The sequence below is a fragment of the Erpetoichthys calabaricus genome, chromosome 16 (genome assembly GCF_900747795.2).
Source record: "Erpetoichthys calabaricus chromosome 16, fErpCal1.3, whole genome shotgun sequence".
NCBI lineage: Eukaryota > Metazoa > Chordata > Cladistia > Polypteriformes > Polypteridae > Erpetoichthys > Erpetoichthys calabaricus.
The window spans coordinates 10635401-10663321 of NC_041409.2; the positions used below are offsets into that span (position 1 = coordinate 10635401).

The following is a 27921-nucleotide window of genomic DNA, read 5'->3' on the forward strand; positions in this document are numbered from 1 at the left end:
TGTTCGTTTATTACCTAGTAACAGACGTTAAACACTAGAATCCCTGACAAAATTCTGTCCTCCCTGAACATCAAGTTTCCTAACATACATGACGAAACATAGGTCCTTCTCACTGTGCCCATTGCCCAATTATAATCGCTTTTGTTTTGCATATGTGTCGATTTGCAGCACTCAACTTGCTGGGTTATGGCTGAATGGGAGATGGGCAAGTGCAACAATTCTTAACTCTGCATTGAAGATTTTATCTAGCAATGAGTTGTAAGGAATTCAGTCTTTACGCATTCTACAACTCACGCCAACATTGTCGTTATAACTATAACGACGCAAAAAATTCTGCTTAGCGGTGTGTTCAACATTTGACTCATTTCTCATGTCTTCCTATATTCACAGAGACAACTGCAGACACTGAACACACATGAAATGAATGCATTTCAAATCAGGACATATCCTTACCAAAATAATTCCTTACAACTCATTGTTAGATAAAAACTTCAATGCAGACACGAGCTGGAAATGAATGCTCTGATGTTTTTTGGCTGGCTGAATTGGAGATGAGCGAGTGCAGGCTGCGTGATGCAAAGTGACACATTTGCAAAACAAAGCAGTTACTGATGGGCAATTGGCGGAGTGATAAGGAACTATGAGTTTCTTCATATGTCAGGAAAATTGGGATGGTCAAGGACAACAAAAATTTTCACAAGTTTAGAGATTCTAGTGTTAATCACAATGTATGATGTATTGTTTTAGTTTTACATAAAGAGCACATTTTAAATTACAGAAAATAATAAAGGAACCTCTTCCACTTGTCCATCCTCCCCTCCATCTTTATCCTTATCATCTTCCTCCTCTTCATCATACTCATCTTCCTCCTCATCTTCCTCAGATGAGGTGTCTCCTGTCCCATCCACTTGTAACATCATAGGGGGAGGCTGCTGCTGCGTTTGTTGCTGTTGTGCTTGCTGCTGCTGGACCTGCACAGCATTCTGTCCCGTTTGTGTTGTTGAAGCAGTCATAGCAGTAGTTTGCATTACCTTAAAATATATGCAAAACACGCAAAAACTGAATTAAAGCTTCAAGTATTTTACATAAAGCAGGTATGAAAAACCTAACTAAAATGTGTATCTGCAGATTTTGGGTTAGATGCAAGAAATGTTTCCCCAAGAATAATTGAGCATTCTGTATATTCAAGTACAGCCACACTACTCTTTCACACACCTCCAAAGAAAAAAAATAAATAAATAAAATTAAACTTATACCAAAACAGTACAAGAACTATAAATGTGCAAAAGAAATGACACTATTTTACCTGTGCATTTTGGGGAATTTTATTCCCTGCGATGACTATTTGTTGAGGCTGAATAATCACTCCAGCTTGCTGTGGTATGGTGCCAGGAAGTGGTGTTAGGACCTGTTAGAATGAAAAGTTTAAGAAATGCCCTTACAAAGGAATTCTTAAAGAAATAGCAGTTGAGAAAATGGGTATAATGCAAACAGGTCATGTCACATATGGTGCACATTAAGATGACGGGGAAAAAAAAAAATTTAAGAATTACCATAACAGAGTTAACTAAAAGCAAGAGTGCCTCCTTGAGCAGCATCTTCATTTGAGCATTTAATGTCCAACAGCTTCTAAGCTAAGCTAGAATGTCTGGAAATTTGCACACAATCAACTTACAAAAATAAGGTAAGTAATGTATCAGATTTATTCCTTTATCATCAAGTGAAATCCCAGAAACAAAATGTTGTCTTTAAGAGGCCAAACTAGCTGCCCGATATCATTAGAAGCATTTTGCAATATCTGCACTTAAATCAAAATTCCTTTTTTTTATCATCATCAACTGCACAACAGATGAACAAGTATGCACATAAAGTACATTATTCAATTGGATAAACTACAAGCCAGCCCAAAACCCCTTGCATTACACTGTATTCTTTCTACCTTTGATACTACTACTACTACTACTACAGCATTTTCCATAATATTAATTCTACTGGATAATAGACAACTTGCAAGTAGCAGTAGTACAGACTGACTTCAACCAAAACAAGCTTAATTCTTTTTTATATAAAACAAAAATAATAAATCAAACGTATTGTGATGTGCAAGTCCCTGTCTTGTACCCCAAAATATAAGGCAGAGTCTCAGTACTTTAGCAAAACCAGCTTTATTTCAGCAAGTAACAGGAACAGCACAGTTATTTATTGTAGCAGGATCTACCACTGGTGCTATGAGAGTCCCCAAAAGAGATTAGAAACTTTACAATATGAACTAAGAGTCAATGGTGTGAGAAATCAGAACTGCAAAGCAACAACTAGACCACTACTACTCATACATTTTCATGATTTTTCTCATCAATTGAAAAATTCTTAATTATGGAAACAGATCAACCCATTAACTATTTCAAAATATACAGTCATGGCCAAACTTATCGGCACCCCTGGAATTTTCCCAGAAAATGCAACATTTCTCCCAGAAAATTGTTGCAATTACAAATGTTTTGGTATACACGTTTATTTCCTTTATGTGCATTGGAACAACACGAAAAAACAGAAAAAATCCAAATCTGCCATCATGTCACACACAACTCCAAAAATGGGCCGGACAAAATTATTGGCACCCTTTCAAAATTGTGGGTAAATCGTTTTATTTCAAGCATATGATGCTCGTTTGAACTCACCTGTGGCAAGAAACAGGTTCTGGCAATATAGCAATCATACCTGAAGCCAGTTAAATGGAGAAGAGTTGACTCAACCTTTCTGTTGTGTGTGAGTGTGCCACACTAAGCATGGAGAACAGAAAGAAGAGCAGAAAATTGTCTGAGGACTTGAGAACAAAAATTGTGAAAAAATATCAACAATCTCAAGGCTACAAGTCCATCTCCAGAGATCTTCATGTTCCTTTGTCCACTGTGCGCAACATCATCAAGAAGTTCACAACACATAGCACTGTAGCTAATCTCTCTGGACATGGACGGAAGAGAAAAATTGATAAAAGACTGCAACGAAGGATAGTCCGAATGGTGGATAAACAGCCCCAATCAACTTCAAAACATATTCAAGCTGTTCTGCAGACTCAGGGTGCAACAGTGTCAGCTCGAACTATCCATCGACATCTGAACAAAATGAAACGCTATGGCAGGAGAGCAAGGAGGACCCCACTGCTGACACAGAAACATAAAAAAGCCAGACTGGAGTTTGCCAAAATGTACCTGAGGAAGCCAAAATCCTTCTGGGCAAACGTCTCGTGGACAGATGAGACCAAGGTAGAGCTTTTTGGTAAAGCTCATCATTCTACTGTTTACAGAAAACAGAATGAGGTCTACGAAGAACACAGCACCTACAGTCAAACATGGTGGAGGTTCTAAGATGTTTTGGGGATGTTTTACTGCTTCTGGCACTGGATACCTTGACGGTGTGCAAAGCATCATGAAATCTGAAGACTACCAAAAGATATTGGGGCGCAATGTAGGGCCCAGTGTCAGAAAGCTGGGTCTGCGTCAGAGGTCATGGGTGTTCTAGCAGGACAATGACCCCAAACATACCTCTAAAAGCACCCAGAAATGGTTGAAGACAAAGCGCTGGAGAGTTCTGAAGTGGGCAGCAATGAGTCCGGATCTAAATCCGATTGAACATTTATGGAGAGATCTCAAAATTGCTCTTGGGAGAAGGCGCCCTTCAAATCTGAGAGACCTTGAGCAGTTTGCAAAAGAAGAGTGGTCAGAAATTCCAGTTGAGAGGTGTAACAAGCTTGTTGATGGTTATAGGAAGCGCTTGATTTCAGTTATTTTTTCCAAAGGGCATGTAACAAAATATTAAGTTGAGGGTGCCAATAATTTTGTCCAGCCCGGTTTTTGAGTGAAATAATGTCAGATTTGGCTTTTTTTCCTGTTCTTTGTGTTGTTCCAAAGCACATAAAGGAAATAAACATGTATACCAAAACATTTGCAATTGCAGCAATTTTCTGGGAGAAATGGTGCATTTTCTGGGAAAATTCCAGGGGGTGCCAATAATTTCGGCCATGACTGTATATTCAAAATTTCAGTACTTTTTAAAGAAATATTTCAAAACTAAAACAAACCTGTTGTATAACAGGGGCCTGGACTCCACCTGCTTGCATCTGAGGAATAACTTGCTGCTGTAAAACAACCTGCTGCTGAGGTTGGAGGATATACTGGGTTCCATTTGGAGCTCTTACCACCTGTAATATTTGCCCTGGAAAAGAATTATAGACCCTGAGGATACAGTAAATATTCTTTAAAAGAATTTGCAGCTTATTCAACCTCTATACCACACGGATGTATTGAAAGATAAAGTACTACTCATCACAATTATGAAATTAATATAAACTACATTTTGCCTACCTTGATTTGTAATTAATTGCTGGTAAGGAGCAACACCTGCCGGTAATGCCAATGTTGCTGCGGTGGCAGCTGCACTCTAGGAAGACAAAAAAAGAAAAATGAACAAGATCAGTATTGCATTTTTATTCAAGAGAATGCCAATGACAAAACTAGGAACAGTCATCTGCACATAATCTTATATTCAAATGACATTAGGTTTCCGTTGTATACCATCTTGTCTAAATGTTACTCATTTTGAAAATATAAAACATAGTAATTAAAAGTATCAATGGTTAAATTAAAGCCTCTCTCATTTAAAATAAAAGCAGATGAAACTGCAATTATTTTTTCACTCCCCAGAAGCATATTCACTATCATCCTTCCATTATCTTTTCCAGCTAAATTATGCTCTCAGAGCTTGGTACATGCAGGTCACAGAGTATAACTGTTAAAGAAAAAATTTCATCTTGCCATTACTGGTATGCATTATACAAAATTTCCAGTAGCTTTCATAAATAGTGTTATAATCCCAAACACGATCTGTAATGTTTACCTCAAATTGTGACCTTTGTGGCTTGGAGGATTGCAACTGAGTTGATGAAACAAAGTTGTAGTATAAATAACCTGGGGCCTCGTGTATAAATGGTGCATATGCACAAAAAATGTTGCGTTTCCATGCTCACATCGCAATGTATAAAATCTAAACTTGGTGTAAAGCCATGCACATTCTCACACCAGCCTTAACCTGTGCATATGCAAGTTTTCGGCTTGTCTTTGCAAACTGGTGGCACCCAGCGTCAAAACAGTGCTGCTGTTCCTGTGTGGTTTCATTTATTTTTTAGTTTCACATTCCTGACACGTCTTTATTAAATAAACTAATAAACGATATGCGGTTAATTTCAGTGTAAGGCATCTGATTGCAATCAACCTGTAACAATATAATAGTGCACGGAACTGCCAAACTATTCCCACTATTATAGCTATTTTAGTGTTATTAATCTCTGTGCACTACTCAGTATTTTAACCCACTGTATCGGAGTGTGGAATCACAGTTCTACAGCAGCTGATTGGAAAAAGGGTTATCAGGATACAGCATCTAGCAGAGGCTGACTCGGCCATGCGCACAGTCTATCTGAAATGCTCCCATATGGCAAACGCTTCAGAGCCTTTCCTCTCAGGACCTGGCAGTTCAGAAGTAGTTTGATTGAGATCTAAACGCACTCAATCAGTCCATCAAGTGCCACCGGTAGAACCGTTTGTACTTATAAGTACAACTACCTCACTTTAAACTTGCACTACAGTTGTAAAATTGCACAACTGGAGCCACTTGTGCTTACATATTGTATATTTTTCTTTTCTTTTTTTTTTTTTTTTAAATTGTATTTTATCATTTTATATGAAAATAAGGTTATGGAGGATCTGCATATTGAATCTCATTGTACCATACAACAATAAAGGAATTCAATTCAATAGAAGAGAGCGTGTATAAATAGATGATGAAGACTGGCTTCTAAGTCGATTTAGATTTCCAAGCGCCATCTTCATGGAGTTCTTAATAACATTTTTAAGATGAAATGCCTTAAAGTATGTATATTACATTGGCACCCCGTTCATGGATTGTTCCTGCTTTGCCCTGTATGCTTGCTGGGACTAGTGCGAACCTGGATGTATGGAATAATTAAACAATTACAACGAGGATATTTCAATGTTCCTTAAAAGTTTTGAAGAATCTGTTCTAAGCTTATAGATGGCTTGACTTTTATTAAAGCACCGATTATGTGGCGATTGAAAGGAATGACATGAATTAGGGAATAAATTTAATCAAGGGTCGCACAAGCAAGCACCTTACGGTTGGCAGGAACAATCTCTGGATGGGGTGCCAGCACATCGCTACCATGTACTCATGTTTAATACATGCTTTAATTTCTATCATCGTGAAAATATCAAGTATACAACTTAGTATTTTAATTGTTCAGAGAGCTTTAATACCATGAATGCAATGTATTCTGTGTCCTGTCAGCATAAGAGAAAGCTTGTTTAAGAAGCACGTAGTGATCACACAGTAAAGTGCTATTGTAGTTTTGATGAGATTTGAGAAACTAGTGAATGAAACAAAATTTTAAGATGAAGTTTACGACATTGTACTTTAAAAATGACAAAATAAACCAAAAACAAAAAAATTGTCCCTTACCAATTTTTCTCTGTACCCTAATACGCTTCCGTATGACACAAATGGTGGGCAACGACTCGCCTTTTCACGGCGACTTTGATATCTGACCACTTTATTATTTCGGACAGTGTGCAACTTTCTGAACTTGAGTTTCTCCATCACTCGATCAAATTCCTTTTGTTGTTTATACCACTGCTTAAACCAACAAATTAGTATGTTTTTTTCCTTGCCTCCACTTGGTATTCGCTGAAGTTCTATTTTCCTTTTCACATAAATCTAAACTTAATGGGCTATTTAAATTGATTTGCATATTAAAACATACAAAATTCTGGGAGGAGTCGGGGTGGGGCAGCAGCATTATTTTTCACGCTGACCAGGATTTATGTAGTGGAAGTGCGTGGAAGATGGCATACGGACGGTTTTGTGCATCTGAATTTTTTTCCCTACGTCATGTTTTAGTGTTAATTCTATGCACAGCGTTAGGCATGAGGCCCCTGAAGTCTTATTGCCGGGTATGGCCAAGTTCCTATGCCCGATTTGGGTAGAGGACTCAGTGTTTATTGGCTCAATCGTGCCAACAGCAGAAAGTTTGTTATACTGCAATAATCTTCAGACACATTTGCACCCACTTTTCCACAAAGAAAAAGTTCACATTAGCAAATTCAGCCCTCAGGATTGTGCAGGAGTTTCAGTATGGCTACAAGTTTTTTCATTCTAACCAGTTTCACAAATCAATGCATCAATCCGATTTGTTGAACACTAGAATTACCAGAGCCTACAAAAAAAAATCATAGATCCGTCCCACCTTAAATCGCTTTGCACCTCTCCATCAGCGTCTTTTGTCCTATAAATGTGTCAATAAGCAGCAAGCAGCCTGCTATGACATCCCCCACCGCCGCACAGTTTTCTCATCTCAAGTCTGTTTACCTGCATGTCAGTTGCTTGGAGTTGTATAGAGTGAGAAGTCAAGTAAAATGACACCTTTTATAAATACTATATCATTATTTGGAATACATGCATTTCATGTGTGTTCCATGCCTACAACAACCTATGTACAGTAAACACATCGTTAAAACAAACGTTTTTCATGTTGTAGTAGTGATTGACAAAATGTAGACATGAAGTATATAATGTGTTAAGCCTGAATTCCAAATATCAAATAAACACTTTCACAAAAGGTGCAAATATAACAGAACAAGTGCGCTTCTATTCAAGAATATAACTGTAGAAAAAGAACCTGCGTTAGGGTGCGACATTGACAAACATTTGCTATGACTGCTTCGGTGGCGCAACGGTATCAACTGTTGACTGGTAATCAAAACTTCACGGGTTTGACCCTGGACTAGTCCGTTTTGAGAAGTGAGCTACTCTTTTATTCTATTTTAGAATAAAAACATACAAAGCAAGCCCCAGGTTATTTATATTACAACTTCGTTTCATCAACTCAGTTGCAATCCTACAAGCCACAAAGGTCACAAAGCAGCTTCCACCTGCAGCTATAGACTCTTCAGTATGCAAGCAACTCTCCACGCTAGTGTTTAGATCTGGACGGTGTATTTGCCCCCAAAAAAAGTTTAACTGCATTCTCGTACCATTGCTTGTGTACTAAAGTGTCAGCAGGCACTTTTTGCGGCATTACACGTATTTTTTGAGCATTCCCGTGTCGATCAAACACAGGAAGCTCTGCAGTCTACTTGTAACTTTACGCTGTAGGAAGTAAGTAAATAAAAAGGTAAATAACATTCAATCTGGCTTTTATGTAGCATAGTGAAAAGAATCAAAATGACACCTTTTATTGGCTAACTAAAAAAATTACAATATGCAAGCTTTTGAGGCAACTCAGGCCCCTTCTTCAGGCAAGATGTAAGTAACAAAGATGTTAATGTTTTGGGTACATGCACCGTCCATATCTAAACACTAGAGTGGAGAGTCTACAGCTGCAGGTGGAAACTGCCGTCGCTGTACTTTGTATATAAGAGCCAGATCAAATGTTATTTACCTTTATTTATTTACTTCCTACAGTGTAAAGTCACAAGTAGACTGCAGAGCTTCCCGTGTACATATACAAAGTACAGCGATGGCAAAAGTGCAACATGCATTCTTGCTCCGATGTAGAACTGTCATCATCATCTGAGTTCACCTCTAAAAGAGTGCGTCTTTATGTGAAAACGGCAGTGTCAGATGGGGAGGTAGGATCACGAACGCGACAGAGAATAAAACTGAATTAAAAAAAACAAAAAAAAAAAACAAAGCTAATCTTTATAATTATCATAAATTTACACCGGCTGTTACAGACAGAAATCAAATGTATGTTTTTATTCTAAAATAGTAAGAATAAGAGCAGCTCACTTCTCAAAACTGACTCGTCCGGGTTTGAACCCATGAAGTTTTGATTATCAGTCAACAGTTGATATCGTTGCGCCACTGAAGCAGTCGCAGCAAATGCGTGTCAATGTTGCACCCTAACGCAGGTTCTTTTTCTGCAGTTATATTCTTGAATAGAAGCGGTACAAATATAACAGAACAAGTACTTTGTGAAAGTGTTTTTGATATTTGGACTTTAGGCTTCACACATTAAACACTTCATGTCTACATTTGTCTATTAAAACAAACGTTTTTCATGTTTTAACGATGTGTTTACCGTACACAGATTGTTGTAGACACGGAACACACATGAAATGCATGTGTTCCAAATAACGATATAGTATTTATAAAAGGTGTCATTTTGCTTGACTTCTCACCTCTATACAACTCTAAGCAACTGACACGCAGGTAAACAGACTTGAGCTGAGAAAACTGTGCAGCGGTGGTAGATGTGATAGCAGGCTGCTTGCTGTTTATCGTCACATTTACAGGACAAAAGACGCTGATGGAGAGGTGAGAAGCTATTTAAGGTGGGACGGATCTACGAGTTTTTTCGTAGGCTCTGGTAATTCTAGTGTTAATTAACCAGCCACAACCAAACCTTATTTTGCATTCAGCAAATATGCTAGAATGACCAGAAATGTAATTTGCCATACCTTTAAATGGTTAACTCTAATTCTTTCTGGCCAAAACCCAAACTGTAATTTAGAAAATTCAGTGACAAAAGATGGTCTTTAATTATACACAAATACAATATTTTAAAAATACTCCCAGCATGCAGAAGTCTACATACACAGTTAAAGAACAACTTACCAGCATATCCCCATAGAGTCTGGCCATTACCCAAAATCCTATCCAGTAAAATGCTCAAAATAAAGGCCCCCCATTTGGTATATTTTAGACTTTGTAAAACAAAAAAAAAAAAAATCTCCTAGATTGCTGTAAAACAAATTAAAAATTGGGGTGGTCACAATTATAAGACCCATGAAATTCCTCGAGAAAAAAGGGTAGCAAATTTAAGTGTTCAGGTTTCAAACCACAGCAGACTTATTGTCCCAATTAGGACTCTGTTCTACTAAGTGGACTCAAATGAGCATGGCTAGTGGCACTTTAAGGTTACACTCTTTGCAACATGTAATTTCATCATGCCCAAATAAATCAGTACCTCAGAAAGAAGGTAGGGGATGGCCACATTAAGGGTGAAGGCTATACTGCAATTTCCAAACATTTCAGTTTCCAGAAAATCTGTGCATTGTATCATAAAGTACAAGGAGATGCATTCCGATAGAAACAACCCTTGGTGTGGTAACAAGTGCTAGATGTCAAAAACTTTGGAAATAAAAATCTTAACAAGAAACCCGGGGATCTTTGCCAAAAAATTACCAAACTGGCCTCTTCATCATGGTGGTTTAAAAGATTAACACCCAAGGAAAACTATTGTTCACACAGTGACACAAAGTCAAACTAAAGTTTGTCCAGGAACATTTGAAACAGGGGGATCCATTTTGAAGTCCATCTTTTTCACTGATGAAAGAAAAATGAGTTGTTCAGGCACATGGATATTATCTGCCAAAGGAAGTTAGAAGATTCACCCATATAAACAATGCTGTGGGGCTGCTTTGCTGCTCCAGGTACAAGGAAATATTGTACAGGTACAACAGATCATGAAGGAAGATTATATTCACATTTTGAAGGATAATGCAAAGAAATCTGCTGCCAGTTATGCTTTAGGTTGCTGTTGGGTCTTTTAGTACGATAATAACCAAAGCACATTATCACAACATAGTTGGTCTAGAACTTTAAACAACAACGAAGTCAAGGTCCTGGAGTGGCCTTCTCAAAGCCCAGATCTCAATCCTATTAAGAATCTTTGGTGAGAACTCAAGGTTAAGGTCCATGCTTGAAAGCCATCTAATTTGGGTAAGCTGGAGTAATTTGCCACAAAGAATGGGCTAAGATCCCTCAAGAGACATGTGCCAATCTTGTTAGAAATTATAGTAGGCGTATGTATTCAATGTACATAACAGCAAAGTGTCTTGAGGGCTAATACTTTTGATTTTTTTCTTTTTCCTCTTTTACTCATTGTGTGAAGTAATTTATTTTCCTCAAACATACTGGGAATTCTCTCTTTATTCTTTAGGAAGTAGTTATCTTGAAAAACAATTTTGGTAGTGGTCACTTCCTGAGGTAAACTGAACAGTTTTAGTTTTTTTCATAGGAAGGGTAATAAAAATTAACTGTACTGGATTAAAAAAACCAAAAACATGTACAGTATTCTGCTGGCATTGAACACTCAAAGTGGTCAAATAACCGTGTTTACACTAATTTTTAGTTTAAAAACCATAATGTATTTATTCACATTATGGAGCTTTCCACGTCTCCATTATTTGCATTGCCTGGTTACTGATTGTCACTCCAACCCTACCCTAATTATGTCTGAACTTTGTATATTTAATTTGATAAGGTTTAACATTTGTTAGTTTACCAAGCTGTGCCTGCTAAAATGCTGTAGCATTTTTCTACACCAGCTAGAAATAATTCTCAGTGCACTGTAAACCAACTCATATTAAACCTATACACTTATGGTTACAGGCAAATTCCAAAAACATTGACAACACTCAACACAAAATAAAGTTAAAGCAACTGATCACACTTAAGTTTATAACAAACCTATATTAAAATGCCTTAATCTTACCATTCCTGTGGCATTCATGTGTTGTATTATTTTCGGATCCTGTACAATAACCTGTTGCTGTGGGGCTATATGGGGGAGGGGTATGGGAAAGGGTTTGGAGAAACAAATTTATACATTCATTAGATCTTGATACTTTTAAACACATTTTTCATCCAAAACCTTAGGCGTTTCCAGTTTTTCCTTTTATTAAAATTTTGAAAGTTATTGGGAGACAACTGCATAATCCCAGACAGTTCATAAGTAAGAATTACTGTTCAGGACGTTTCGGCAGAAAATACATGTTGGAGAGGAAAATACATTTATCAGGTCTCTCTAAATTAGAGAACTGACAAAATATTCTGCAAAGGAAAATCAGCATCCAGTAACTTTCATATACTAAACGTATAATGGAAATAGTATGCAGGTTTAAAATAGAACGCAGTACCACCTTTTCTTATGTGAGGCATATAAACAAACACTGCATGTAGTGAAAGTTCTCCCTGCATTTCTGTTAAAATAGTGTAAAACTGTAAAATTGCTGAGCTTACTTTCTATACAGTACATTACACACACAAAAAAATACCCCAAGTTAGACTATAATCGCAATCACAAAATGTCACTTGAATACTTTGACTTAATTGAATGTTAATGCAAGGACAATTAGTTGTCCCCCAAGAATGCCATGGTTGTACAACTTCTTAGCTGCTCAAACTGTAAAGACTTGTTTCACATAAACCCTTGAAATATGGCAATTGTCACAAGTGAAAGTAAATGCGCAAAAACTGTCAGACCTTACCGATTGATATCTTTAAGCCATATACCATCAACTGAGGCTGCACTTTGATGTGATACATTTTGCAATACAAAGTGGTGGCTAATGATTTAGATTGTGCAATGGACATAGGTTATACATTCAGGGATTGTGCATGTTATGCTCTTCAGTGCTAAGCCAAGAACATTGTGCTATTTAAAATTACCTACACCAAGTTTAATCCTTTGAACTGTCTGGGAAAGGATTAAACAAATACCATCATAAACTTTTTCTCAGTCACGTTTAAATGAAAAGGTTAGATCAGGGGTTCCCCGACATTAAGTCAAGGCTCTTCCAAAATACGGTACCACCTTTTCAGTGCCCCCATCAATATAAAGCCAATGCAGCAAAGCACAGCAACATTTTGGATATCTGCTACAGTAAACACTAGCCATAATGCATGATTTTGTATAATAGACTTATTAAATCAAAGTAAATGTCTAACTACAATACACGATCAACACATGTGAGGCAATGTCACTTGATCTCAGTCATTTTTTTCCTTCGCATAACAGACTCCAGGAATTGAAATACTTGTACCGGTATTTTCAAGTGCCACCATTTTCTTTAAGACTTAAATTGTAAATTTCTGCACTCTTGCTAGTCAGAACATAAAGCAAGATCTCTTAACTCCCACCCACCCTTTAATAATGTACTTGAGGATTTTTAACAAGTAATTACAGATAATGTGTGTGCTTATGTCTTAATTTTACTTACATACACCAAATGCTTTTTAATGCAAGAACAGTAGCAATTTTTGATAAGGAATAAAAACTCTAGATTTAAGTTTACAAGAATTAGAAATTATATATGAATCTAGATCAAAAGTAGAACAAAAAAAATTGGACTAATTTCGTGACTTAAGGTCATCAAAAAAAACCCTCAAGTCAAATGTGAAGGTTGAGTGTTTAATGGGGTCACTGTCAATGCTGTGTTGCAGTGGTGATAACTTTAAGCAGAGTTCTGATCCTAATTTCAGCCTAATCCTGTACTTATTTTTAAAGTAGGGATAAAGGTTGCCAGAATTTGGCGACTTAGTTCGAAACAATGGCATTCTGGGGATTATATTGATGATACTAAAATAAAAAAGGTAGATAAAATATTTTAATGATTGTTACAAATTCAATTTTGTTGTTCATCATATATTCTTCTGCCTTTGTCTATTACAGAGAGTGAGGTTGTGCAGCATTTTAAAGAGGGTTTTCAATGTCAGTAATGTTTAGCTATAGGAATGTCCTATATGGAGTTTCATATGACGTCCTTGTCGTAATTGACTGCTAACTTGACAAAACCTGTCTACAACAAAGCCATAATAAAAAAAGATCACCCATATTTACTGTAGTTAGAGGTGGGCGGTATGACCAAAATTCTATATCACGGTATTTTTCTAAATTCTGCCGGTATTAGACGGTATTATTTTCCCCATGCATGAGTGGATGTTAACCACATTTTCCACTGCAATTACTGCAGTAGACTGGCTAAGAATAACCTATTCGACTGTTATGAGAATTGTACATCGTACAAAAAGACATTTTAATGTGCACACAAGTATTAATCCAGGTTTGCATGGCCCCATAAAGTGATAGTTTTCAAGGGGGTGGCACTAAAGAGAAGGAATCACATTGCATGACAGATGCAGTCAAAATATAGAACCTTTTAATTGAACAAATTTTGCAAAAGCTTAAACTATGATTTTGACAACATATTTTCAACCATCCAAAGAGGCATTTAGACTTAGTAAAATATCCAGAGGTGTTTGTCAAAAGTTGGATTGCACTGAACACGTCTTAGAAAAGGAATAAATAGTAAATATTTTTTGTAAACCAACTACACCTTCTGTTAATGTTAACAATCTCTGTCCACTGACACGTTAAAGTGACTCTTTAAACAATTTTACCATCATTAAACTGCATAATATTTAAACTAATAAATAATAACAATAAAATACATAATAGTATTACTGATAGTTGCACCATTACTTCAAGGCTCCAAGCCCAGGTGCATTACACAGTATTCACCAAATTAAAATAAAATAAAACAAGTGCAACTTGGTGATGACATCTTACCAACTGTATCATCATTTAGGCAAACTGCATTAATATGGACCTTGCTTCAAGCTAAGCTATATACATAAATAATAGAACTGCAACTTGCATTTATAATGCTGTTTGTGGTATAGCCCTATGGAAGCGCATTAGGGCCACTGTGAAGAAAAAAAAATATGTACACGGAAGAAAAAAACAAACTATATGTCGAGAATAAATTCGACATGTTGACTTTATTCTCAACATTTCCACTTTAATGTTGACGCTTATGTCAAGATTAAAGTCGACATTTCCACTTTATTCTCATAGTTTATTTTATAATTAAAGTAGAATGTTGTAAACTAAACTTCATCCTAAAATCAATGTTTAATTTACTAGATTTTCTCAAACCCCGTCATAAGTTAATGCAGCACATCAAATACTTTGTGTTAAGTGTTCCCCGACCCAGTCGTTAATCACTACGCTTCTTAAACTGACTTCCTCCGCACTAAGAGCAGGCGCGTGCAGCAATCACCGCACAGAATCCATTCACTTCATGATATTCCTGGTCTCTACCAAAACCCCAGTTCCTGTCTTTCCTTTTTCTTTCTCCACATTACCAATCACCACACGATAAACGTCTTTGTGAAATTAAAACTAGTTATTAACTTAGCCGACGGAGTGTTCAGAACTTTAAAAATATCTTCATTATATATGTTTAATTATGCCATCCATTCAGAGTTGCGCCCATCTCTGAACGAGTCGCCAGCACATCGCAGGATGAATATGAGCAAAACATGCACTAGCAAGTACAAAAACAAGTACAACTTGGCTTGCAGTATTATCCAGTAGTATAGAAACATTATTTACACATCTGACCTTTTAAAACTAAAGTATCTCCAGGCGACGGACGTGACACCTTTTTTTCGGCAAAAGTTCTTCTGTTCAACTTCACTTTTAGTTCAGTTTCGGAATGCTCTCTGTCCATTTTCACCATGCGGCATACCTATGCTACCGCCCACTATTTGGTGGTGTAGCAGTGAAAAAGAGCCCTAGTGCAACAAATCTGTGTTTAGCGGTGTAGCAGTGAAAAAGGTCCCCACTTGAACAGTTTCCCACTGCGCCACGTTCCAAACGTCGTTTAGGCAATTTAAACCGGTGTTGCGGTATAAGAAAAATCCATATCATAAAAAAAATAAAAAACGGCTTTCGGTATGAACCGGTATACCACCCAGCATTAACTGTAGTCATGAATGTTATTTCTCTAGTGTCTGCTACTACCCACAAGTATTCAACTGGCATTCTTTACTGTAAAGTATTGCCCCCATACACTCAAACAATCACCAACCACTTGCATTATTCTGTTGCAATATTTTAATAAGAGACTGCATTTGACATGTTTGAGCAATTACAAGCTAATGGAACTATATGCACATGTTATCATTTCAATTGTACATTCAAGGAATAAAGATTATGAAGAATTGTGTTTATAAGCATCAGTTTTGCTTTGAAAGTTGCAGTTTTATCTTGCTACCCTTAAACAGTGCAGGAATCTTAAGCACTTTAAAACTTTTCTGAAGCCCCCCCCCGAGCAAAAAGATAAAAAAACCAGCAGAAATCAATTTTTACATCCAAACTGCAATTCTAATCTCACCTCAAGAAATGAAGTAAAAAGAAACTGGCATAAAACTATAGACCAATTTAGGGATACTGGCAAATATCAGTTCCAAAATTAATGCAAGTTGGATGGTAGTGAATCATCTTCAACCGTATATTCATTTCCATTTCAAAAAGTGTCTGGCTGTATTTTGAAGTGTGTGTTTCTGTAAACAAACTTTTTGGATGGCAAGAATCACCACCTAAGAGGCACTACAATTTACGATGAGAAGAGTTGCTCATAATGTAATTATCAGTGTAGAACTAGTGGTCTTCTGTCCAAAATTATAGATTTCACTATAGGAATAGGTGTGGTTTAAGTTTTTTCAATCAATGCTGGGATTGGCTCCAGCAGACCCCCCGTGACCCTGTGTTCGGATTCAGCGGGTTGGAAAATGGATGGATGGATGGATGTATGACACAGATTCTCACCTTGACTTCTCTGTCCTAGCATTTTGGCAGGTGTGGGTTTGTTTCTGACCATAACAGTTCAGCCAGGTGGGCTTCACAGCAAATCAGTCTCTTGATAAACCTCTTTAGTTTCTTTGTCACAAGTGGCATGAACCTCCTGGTTCTCATCTCCTCTCACCCCCATACCCCCACCGGCTCATATCTGTCTAAGTTTGGGCACTATAATACCCTTCTGAAGGAAAAAATATATTGTGTGTGTGTGTGTGTCACGAAATGGTAAAAATGTTCACATCTTCTGTCTTAACACTGATTTACTGCAATCCAAACAAACTTATGCTATTATACCACCAACCAACAGCCTTCCTTGTTGGATCCATTGCCAAACCCCAATTGCCTCCTGATAGACAAGTCTATCGACAGAACTTTGTCCCAAGGGAGAAACGTGATTCAACCAAACATTGAAAATGCCTGTAAATCAGGAGCCCAACACCTGTTTTAGTTAAACAGCAAATATGCCTTTTATAGGCCTATTTCAGGAACATTTGAATTTTAACAGATAACCAACGTCATAACCCAGCAGTTACTCTGTACAGTTGACATGCAAGATATACACACTATCAATTATACTGTAGATGTTTGAGCAGCTAGTTACACTAGAACACGATCTGCCCATGTGTATAATTAAAGTGAAATAACAGCTTAATACAAATGTAAAGATCAGAAATACCAAGTATAATCTGTAAGAACGCTTGCCTTAAGAGATGATACTAGATAAGTCTGACTGATGGCATTTGTTAAGGTGGGTGCAGAGGAGTGTGAAAGGTATGAATAAAAAGGCAAAACCTAAATAGCCACAAATTAACAACATGAACTAAACCATATCTAAGATTTTAAGATTCCAAACCCTCTCTGGCAGTGACATACTTGAAGGCAGGTGTTCCAGGTTCTCTTTGGTAGAAAAGTCCTGATGATTTTTCAACCTACAGCATAGATCTAGAAAACTACAGCCATTTTGTCCATTTCAAAAACAGTTACCTTGTTAAAGTTTAAAAAAAAAGGTATACTTAAAGCTTTCCTAATTAAAACAAACATTAAATACTTAATATAGAGGTTAAGTGCAAACAGGCAACCTGCTTACCTTGCTGTGCTGGAGGAATAATAACTTGCTGTTGTTGTGACTGATGTTGTACCTGTTGCTGCTGTTGCTGCTGCTGTTGCTGCTGCTGAGCTGCCTGTGCTTGTAACAGCAGCTGCTGTTCTTCTGTATGAAAACCATCTACTGCTTTGGACTGCATTAGTTTGTTCTCCCATAACTAAAACATGAAAATACAAAACTGGTCAAAGATGTAAAATCTATGAGATTTTATTCAGTTACAACTATTAGTATTCAGTGAAATCTATTAATTTATGCATACATAATGATCTTCACAATTCTGTAAACTGGCACTGCAAAAAAACTAATTAAACTCTAGTAACTAACAAACCCAGCAGACTATAATCAAAACAAAGGGATAATTAAATCCTTACCGTTCTCAGTTCCAGAAGAACTTGCTCATCCACACCCTCATCAAGGAAGAGCTCACGTACATCATTGATTACATCTTCAATTACTGATCGATACAATTTAGGCTGTAACCAAAGAAAATAAATGCAGAAGCTCTTATATGGGAGGGGGAAAAATACACACACACAAAACAAACATCAAGTTCAGCGGTCTCATTTTTCATACAAACATTTCAAATCACAAAGACCGACACCTCTGTTTTAAAAATGTTTATTGCTGGTACTGCCTCACAGCTTCAGAGTCCAGCATTAAGAAATCCATGTCAAAATTAAAAACAATCAGTAACCAGAGGAGGTACCTGAAAGCCACATTTGATAACCCCTAGATAAAAAGTACACAGACGTAATTATCCATTTATAGTATCTTGAACACGTAACTGAAAACGGTTATCATTTCCATATCTGAAAGATGGTTCCAATGAATTTCACCTAACCAACACAGGTGTTTAAGTTCAGTCTTATGACCTGCCCAACACCACCATCTCCTCAGCTGCAGGTTCACAATCAGCGAGTCATTTTTCAACTTTAATTTCACTTTCAGCCAGCCGACCTAGAAAACCCCTGCTCTAATCCCAATAACAACCTAGAAATGATTTATAAAACAATAGCCAGACAACCACCAACTGCAAATACGTGTCCTAGTTTTCTAGCACTTCAGAGAAAATCCAGCCCTCCCAGCTCAGAATAATTAAACCCATTTGGGAACATACATGTGCTGTTCACATTCACTAAGCAGGAAAAATAAATAAAATGGGGGAAATAGATGGTGCCATGTGGACGTTCAAAGTTTTGCATTTTGGAGCATTTCAGATTAGAGATACACAACCTGTATAACAAAAAACAATAATGTACCATATTTTTAAAACAAGTCAGTATTTTATGCAGACTTTCTTGAAATGCAAAACAATCAATTCACTTTAGCACAGCACTGTATACGTCTCTCCCAGCCCAGCTTCTAGAAGTACTTTGATAAATTCGGGATTTGCTCAAACTCTACACTTTGGCTTTTTATGTTCTTTATCAAAATGATCCCACACAGCTCCAACATATTGTGGTCTTGACACTTAGGTAGCCAGTCTAATACTGCTAGGTGTTGCACCTACAGACTTCTACTTCAAGATGGTCTAACATTTTGACATGTTTACATAATTGAAGGATTTACGTTGGCAGCAAATAACTTTGCCAGAGTCAAGCACTCCACTGGATTTCCTTCTATTCATCAGATACCATCAGCTTTTTGAGCCACAATCCACCCAGTTTAATTTTCTTTATGACAACTTCAACAGCTCATCTTCAAATATTTTTGGTTAACTACTGCTCATGACTACAAAGTACATTCACTACACCCATTTATTTGTTAAACTGCACCACTATTACACCTGGGCATATTCCACAAAGCATACTTACAGACCCAACATGTGGCACAAAATGTCTTGCTTGAATAGGCCTCATTTTAGAAACAGGGGTCAGTAAGTTTCGCAAACAGTTTTTTTTTAGTTAAAATGGGCTTAGGCAATCCACATGCCCATACACAATTTAACAGTGAAGAATCTCAGGAAATAAATCATAGAGATCATCTATCATGATTCAGAAAGAGGGAAGAGTGCAGCATGTACAGATTGAGCACCTGTAACTTTAATTATTAACCTGATGGGATGCAAGGCAAGCGTACTATAGAATAGCTCGGAAAAGTATAGTTTTAACGGCTGTAAAAATAGAACATACTATATGAAAACCATTCCATTTTAATTCAACAAAATAACCTTTGCATCACCATTTTTGATTTTAATGAAACTTGGCATATGAATTACACCTAACTTTCAGAGCTCAGAAAATTTAAAATCTATTAAGATATGGGCACTTTTCTTCACTGTGGATAGCCGTAACTTCATTCCTACAAGTCTTGAGATTGTTTTTCCAAGGTCAAAGTTCGTCTTGTAAATTTTTTTTTTACTTATTTAAAACAACAAAAATACAAAATAAGTTATTTTATACTGAATAACATAATCACAGGGGCAACATTTATTTACAAAATTGACCAATTACAATTTTCAACTAAAAAAATGCAGTTTATGTTATTTATAGAAAGGGATGAGGGTGGGTAGAAGTAAAATTTTCGAGCTGAGAAGAAAGTACTGCCTACCTGTTTTGAAACAAAAAAAACCTTCAAAAGGGGCTTAGAGCTACAAGGCTCTGAACATGGGGGTGGGGTAGGTGTCACTGTACTTAAACATTAATCTCACTCTTAATCCTTTCATTTCATAAACAAATATATTGATGGCTAGGTTGGTTAAGAGATGAAAGGATAAGCTCATGACAAGAAAAGCAAAAACAAAGTAAGTTAAAAAGCAAAATGTTCTTTAGTGTGCCCCTGCAGGTCCTTGTAATGGAGATGAACGTTGACAGTAGACATGGGCTTGACATTGATGATGGAATTGGACACACAAAATGTGCGCTAGATGCTCTGACCAGGACAATATTTGTCTAAACTTAGTAAACTTCCAAAATCCCATTTTCATTTAGGGATGTTTTTTCTATAAAAGCTTGGTACAGTTCTTTCAGATCACATAAAATGAGCCTCTTCTGAATGTTTGCTTTTTTGCAATTAGTCCATTGCACCAATACATATTTTTTTAATGTCTGAACAAAAATATGTTGATGAGTCAACCTAATTGCAATCACAAAGTGGGGAATATAGTTTTCTTTGTAACAAACCACTAAATATCATATTACACTTTAGGCCGTTATGAAATTACAGGATTAACAGAGAATAGGTTGCAGTTTCAGTGAATCTGTTAAGTTCACAGCCTTATCACTCCCATACTTTAACCATTCTTTGAATATACGTGAAGTTTTACTCTTAATTTTTTTTTTTTTTTTACATTTAAAACACTACTAGGTGACAGACAGGTCAACGTTCTAAATCAACATGAAAATGTACCACACTTTATATTTATATATAAAAAAAAAACATTTCTAAGCTCTGCAACTCATATGCCATGTATCACCAAAATCAAAAAATTTGAAAATTTGCTTAATTAAAATGGAAAGACCCACAAAGTTGGTGGTGGTCTTTTCAGCAGTTGAACAATCACTAGCACTTGCTCCAACACAATAAATGAGCCCACAATCAAGAAAACTGTAAAGGCTGTATCACAATCTAAAGCAGCCCGATGCCCAAGTACATAGTCATTCTAAGTTGTTACATTAGAAAACTAAATGTAAATGGCATTACTCACATACGTTTAGTGGACACTTATCCGATTTGCCCATTTTGATTGGGCAAGTGTACTAGATTGTGAATGGTCACACAAAAGCATGAGATTTGCACCCATTAAAGCTACTTTACTTAGTAGCTGAACATACCTTCAGCTATCTATGAATGTTCACGAAGCTCCATTTCACCAAAACCACAAAAGGGATGCACCACAGAATTCCCTTTGAGTGTCCAAAAAAACAAAAAAAAAAAACAGCAGGAAAGGTCCATTTTGTTTTGTTTTTTTTGCTTTAAAGGATCACCACATGTAACCCTCCCTTCCCTATTTCAACTGGGTGAGAGAAAGAAAGTGAACAAAATGCAGAGTGCATAACTCATAAAATGATGTTAATTGAAGAATTTCTTTATAATGCATTATGTAAAATATTCTGTGAAGAGACGTAGATCACTAACAGGTTAAGTTTATCATCTTCAAGTTCTGATCAGCCAAATCTTCACTCCACATTAAATGTAAATCTGGTAAGAACTACAGTGAAACTCCAAAGCCAAAAAGGTTAAAAAAGGCAAATAGAGCCTTTATCAGTATTTAAGAACTAAACAGTGTTCAAAATGTGTATTAACATCATCACCAACATATTTTATGGTCATGTAAAAATTCACTGTGAAACAAGCACACAATATACAAATGCACAGACGCACCCAAACATTTCTGCCCACGATGTAATACAATCTAATAAAAAATGTGATGTTCAAATCTCAATTATCAGTTTGCGGCTTTACTGCAAACATAAAGCCTCACATATAAAGGAGTATGCCACAGCAAAGTTTAGACAGTGTAATGTTGTATATGGAATGAATTGTAATAAAGCAGTCCTGTGCATACTATGGACAGAAATACTATAAATCTACAGTCATATGAAAAAGTTTGGGAACCCCTCTCAGCCTGCATAATAATTTACTTTCAACCAAAAATTCAACAGTGGTATGTCCTTCATTTCCTAGGAACAAAGATTTTTACTGAAGCAGTATTTAGTTGTATGAAATTAAATCAAATGTGAAAAACTGGCTGTGCAAAAATGTGGGTTGCCTTGTAATTGTGCTGATTTGAATGCCTGTCACTGCTCAATGCTGATTACTTGCAACACCAAATTGGTTGGATTGGCTCGTTAACCCTTGAACTTCATAGACAGGTGTGTCCAATCATGAGATATAAAAGGTATTTAAGGTGGTCACTTACAAGTTGGGCTTCCCTTTGACTCTCCTCTGAAGAGTGACAGTATGGGATCCTCAAAGCAACTCTCAAAAGATCTGAAAACAAAGATTGTCCAGTCTCATGGTTTAGGGGAAGGCTACAAAAAGCTCTCTCAGAGGTTTAAACTGTCAGTTTCAACTGTAAGTAATGGAATCAGGAAATGGAAGACCACAGGCACAGTTGCTCTTAAACCCAGCAGGTCTGGCAGGCCAAGAAAAATACAGGAGCGGCATATGCGCAGGATTGTGAGAATGGTTACAGGCAACCCACAGATCACCCCCAAAGACCTGCAAGAACATCTTGCTGCAGATGTTGGCGTATCTGTACATCGTTCTACAATTCAGCACAATTTGTACAAAGAACATCTGTAGGGCAGGGTGATGAGAAAGAAGCCCTTTCTGCACTCACGCCACAAACAGTCGCTTGTTGTATGCAAATGCTCATTTAGACAAGCCAGATTCATTTTGGAACAAAGTGCTTTGGACCAAAGAGACAAAAATTGAGTTATTTGGACATAACAAAAAGCACTCTGCATGGTGGAAGAAAAACACCTGCTACCTACTGTCACATTTGGTGGAGGTTCCATCATGCTGTGGGGCTGTGTAGCTAGTTCAGGGACTGGGGCCCTTGTTAAAGTCGAGGGTCAGATGAATTCAACCCAATATCAACAAATTCTTCAGGATAATGTTCAAGCTTCAGTCACAAAATTGAAGTTACGCAGGGGTTGGATATTCCAACAAGACAATGACCCAAAACACAGTTTGAAATCTACAAAGGCATTCATGCAGAGGGAGAAGTACAATGTTCTGGAATGGCCATCAGTCCCCTGACTTGAATATCATCAAAAATCTATGGGATGATTTGAAGCAGGCTGTCCATGCTCAGCAGCCATCAAATTGAACTGAACTGGATAGATTTTGTATGGAAGAATGGCCTTTACAGACAGAAGAGCAGCTTCAGCGACAGACTGCTGTCACTGTCCTGCTCCACAGACAGATTGAGGAGATCGTTCCTCCCCCAAACTATGCGACTCTTTAATTCCACCAGGGGGGGTAAACGTTAATATTTAACATTATACATAGTTATTGTCTGTTTTTTTCACCTGTATTATTATCATTCTTTAATTTAATATTATTTATTGTATCAGTATGCTGCTGCTGAAGAATGTGAATTTCCCATTGGGATTAATAAAGTATCTATCTATCTAAAATACCTCCATCCAGAATCCAGACACTCAAAGGCTATAGGAGGTGCCTAGAGGCTGTTATATTTGCAAAAGGAGGCTCAACTAAGTACTGATGTCATATCTCTGTTGGGGTGCCCAAATTTATGCACCTGTCTAATTTTGTTATGATGCATATTTTCTGTTAATCCAATAAACTTAATGTCACTGCTGAAATACTACCATTTCCATAAGGCATGTCCTATATTAAAAGGAAGTTGCTACTTTGAAAGCTCAGCCAACGATAAACAAAAATCCAAAGAATTAAGAGGGGTTCCCAATCTTTATCATGTGACTATATTTGAAGTGGTAAACTGGGACAAACTCACTAAATGCTTTTCTCTTAGGAGATGTTGAAGACAGTCATTTTTGGCCACAAGAAAATTTTGACCCTCATGGAAATAAAACCAGCTGTAAATAGCAGTCATATACCACTTTAGTATAAGACAGGCAAAGGAATTACAGACTACTTTCAAAGATACTACAACATTATGGCAGTTTAATTCATGCTCTTGCATGAGCAATAAAGTAAAAATCTCACTTTTAAAAAATTGTAGGTGGAGCCAGCATTTCATTTTGCTTTAAATATGACAGGAGGGCACAATGATCCTCAGTGCTACAATTGTTTAACAATAAAAATACAAGTAAAAACAGTAACAAAAAGCTCCATTAAATTTGTTATAAAAATCTTGCACAATATTACCAGTGTGTTACCAACACTGCATAAAAACAAAAATTGAAGTTTGTGTCAATGTATATATTAATGGAAAGTTCATTGTCTGTTCAGAGGAGTTGATGTACTGATTGTGTCCAGATTTGTGAAAGGGTAGAGCACAACAAGCAGTAGGGAAGTTGCAGAGGCTACAAAATGCAGTCTCTGATTAACTTAAAACATTGGAACAAACTGTTAAGAGGGTGAGACATTTCTTTTGTGGAATCTAATGTAAAGGATGTGCCATTATCTTTGACACAACAGCTGAAATCCCACCCTTGGTCCACAAATAGTGACATTGAATTTGAATAAGGAATTTATTATATATATAATAATAATAATAGCGGCTGCAGGTTCTTGTACCAACCTACACACATCAAACCTTGCCAATAAACGATTATATTTAACTTTTTGGCTTTTTAATGTTTTCATTCTGAAATGAAACGTCATTCTTATATCATAGCTCTTTGCCTTTCCAAGGACATCATCCAAATGATTTCTAGTTTAAAGCAGATGAGTAATTCACAGTTCTGCACTTTTCTTGTTTCCTTCCAAATATTTTATTTAACTATATTTTTGAAGTAAACAGATGTGTAAATGGAAACAAGTTAGATGGAGAACTGCTGGTTCTTTTGACATTTGCATTGTATTGCTAGCATGAGCATTAAATATTAAACAATGAATGCATATATTTAGGACTAAAATTAGCATAAAGGGAGGGGAATTTTAACAAGTAAAATGAAGCATGAAAATGTTTGAGCAATAAAACTTTAATGAGTAATCAGTAATTGCTATTGAAACTAGGTTGGAACAATGCCACACAGGAAAGACTGGGCCAACCCCTTATGGTAAACAATAACAGAACTCAAATTAATAGAGTTAAGCAAAACATGACAGAGACTCCTATAAAATTATAGACAACTGAGTTTGTCTTCACAATTCCACCGCAACATGGTCTCTGATTTAGTGACCAACACCCTATATGATATTTCTATGTGAAATAACATGCTTACACATTTGTGAATATGGATTCAGAACAGTGTTGCACTTTATTTTATACTTTTAAATTTAGTCCCCCAAAAAACACAGGGATTAAAACCACTCCAAAAGGTCAGAGTACACCACTAAATCCACATAGCTGGGTTCAGCTGCATTAACTACATATCAGGCATCTGCCTTGGACTGGTCACCCTGGGGACAAAAAAAAAAAAAAAAAGTGATCTTCCTACCCAACACCACAGTGGGTCAATGTCTTTCTGACAGAAGCTCATCTTTGAGAACATGACTGAAAACCCAAATTCCCAGAAATAAACCAATACAAATACTTCATTTCTGTATTAATGTACATTTTCATAGAACTCCCTGCTGAAAGTCAGTGATGGAAAGAGCAAAAAGTAAAAGTTACTTTACTATTGGAATATCCCCATCATCTGCAAACTTCATTTTTGTGTCTATAGAGAACAAAATATGCGCTGAAGTACTATATTGACAGGAACGATCATGAACGCCTCCAAATAATTTGTCTAGTCTCATTTCACAAGACTTTCTAGGCCAACAAAACAAGGCTCAAGGAACATGAACATCGCTGTCGCCAAGTATTTCACCGTACCACGTTCAGCTTCTGTACTACGCAGCAAGTCCGCAGTCACGCAAACTACGGTTCAATTCCGAAATTAACCTTCCAATTGACAGATGTAAAGTGACGAAAATCAACCTATAATTGCATCACAAACGGACTTGAGCCAAATCATACGCTGTATGCATCAACGTTGGAATCCGGTTTCAAAACTGCGGAACTGGCCCAGTTCCTAGCTGCTACTCAATTACATAACCATCGCTATTCATGAAATGACGCTAAAGGTTCAAACTATTAGGCGAACAAAACCAGGTCTACGATAAAATGCGACGACGTACATCGCGAATTCCCCAACTAAACCACCAACCCGTCACAGCGAAGGCCTTAAAGCATCGGCTGCACAACATCTAGGCCGCTCTCCTGCAAGCCCTCTCGCGCCTCCCTCCTTAAGCCGACTGCTCTCTATTTAAAGCCCAATCTGGTGTTTATAAGGAGAGTGTGTGACGTATTGCCGAATAGCACCTTCCCATCCCGAGCAGAGTCTATATTAGAGAGCCGCAATGGCTCTATATAAAGGCAGAGAAAGGGGAGGAGGGTCGGAGTCAAGCGAGAGAGAAGGAAGGGAAGCCATTATAAAAGCGTGTCGTTCTTGGATCCTAAGGGAGACATTTCTCGACCAAGTGGCGTTCACTTCTCCCCATAGCAATTTCCTGGGGGGCATCAAGTGGCCGTGTCCTTTTAAAATTTATTTTCAGTTAATGGTGTTAACCATAAGGCAATGTTTGTAAGACAGGGATCAATTTTTAAAAGGGGATTTTTGTTTTCGGGTTGATGGCAAGCATCGCGATCTTTAAGCAAAACGTTGAGAGAAATGGAAGGACTGCGAAAAAAAAAAAAAAAAATATCTATCGCAAATAAATAAAATATCCTACACCTCCCACTACAATCTATCCAGAATGGAAAGCGCAGTGCACCATCCCATAGAACCAAACAACATACAAAAGGGTCTGTTTTACTATCTAGTGTACATATGCTGAATATTAGAACTTTGCGTTACAACTATCGGGGGAGAAAAAGAGCGTTTGCATTCAAGCACGTGAAGGACCTTCACGAAACCAATTCTTACCTTACTTTTTAAGTTGGCGTTATATTCCCCCAAAACTGAAAAGATTTAAGAGGCGCGTGGTGGGTTTTCCAATTAAGAAAAACGTTGTGGAACACAACGTTACAGTGAATTAGACTCCCAAGAGACTTATAAAGAGTAGGCGTCCCACTAGACTTTAAAAAGAAAAAAAAAAATTGGTTTCGCCCAAGTCCAAAAAGCACTGACCGCCTTTTTCTGTCCGCAAGTTGCAATTCAAAGTGTATGTCGAAAACTCCTTTTCTTGCCTCGTTTCCCCATTTGAGTGTGTTCATTTATTAGTACGTTTTAGTCAGCAGCACAGAACATGTAATCGGCGTCATTATCTGACTGACTGTACACTCGGGAGGTTGCTTACCACTGGGTTCGAGTTAGCCGAGCTCGCCATTACTACGCTGAGTGTATATATGTATATACAAATTTAAAAACAAACAAAACAAAATAAAAAACTCTAATGACTACTGAAATATAAGCATTAATAAATTAAAAGCTATAAAATAATAATACTATCCATTAATCACTCAGCTCCCAGGGGCTGCGCTGTCCAGCCGTCCGCCCTTCGTCGCTCTCTCCTTTATATACCGTGCGATGAAGCTGCGAATGCGCGAGACACAGGGCAGGGTCAACCCGACCGTACGTGGAGTACCGCGAGAGTTGAGTGGCGGGGAGTGTTGCCAGGCGTCTAGTGGCCCGATGGGATTTGTAGTCGTTTTTGCTTCCTGTTAACAGGCGTTACAGGTGAAACTCCAATAACTATTAGAAAAAGGTAACAGCAACATTAGGAATTG

The 27921-nt window shown here is 37.2% G+C and overlaps 1 protein-coding gene across 3 annotated transcripts in view; it reads right to left on the reverse strand.

Moving 5' to 3' along the window:
- The window catches only part of gtf2a1 (general transcription factor IIA, 1), a 33019-nt gene extending 5303 nt beyond the window's left edge, over positions 1-27716 (reverse strand). Inside the window, exons 1-8 of one of the 3 annotated variants that reach the window (XM_028821763.2) lie at positions 27492-27716; positions 17978-18079; positions 17589-17763; positions 11570-11634; positions 4362-4437; positions 4079-4212; positions 1307-1408; positions 795-1031 (exon numbers count right to left, since the gene is read on the reverse strand). In XM_028821763.2, the coding sequence (XP_028677596.1) occupies positions 795-1031; positions 1307-1408; positions 4079-4212; positions 4362-4437; positions 11570-11634; positions 17589-17763; positions 17978-18079; positions 27492-27521 (921 nt within the window). In that variant the 5' untranslated portion in view covers positions 27522-27716. Of the gene's footprint in view, positions 1-794; positions 1032-1306; positions 1409-4078; positions 4213-4361; positions 4438-11569; positions 11635-17588; positions 17764-17977; positions 18080-26330; positions 26350-27118; positions 27232-27491 lie in introns of those variants that run through there. The other 2 variants (XM_028821765.2, XM_028821762.2) reach the window with 2 other exon arrangements.
- Between the last annotated feature and the right edge of the window lie 205 nt (positions 27717-27921).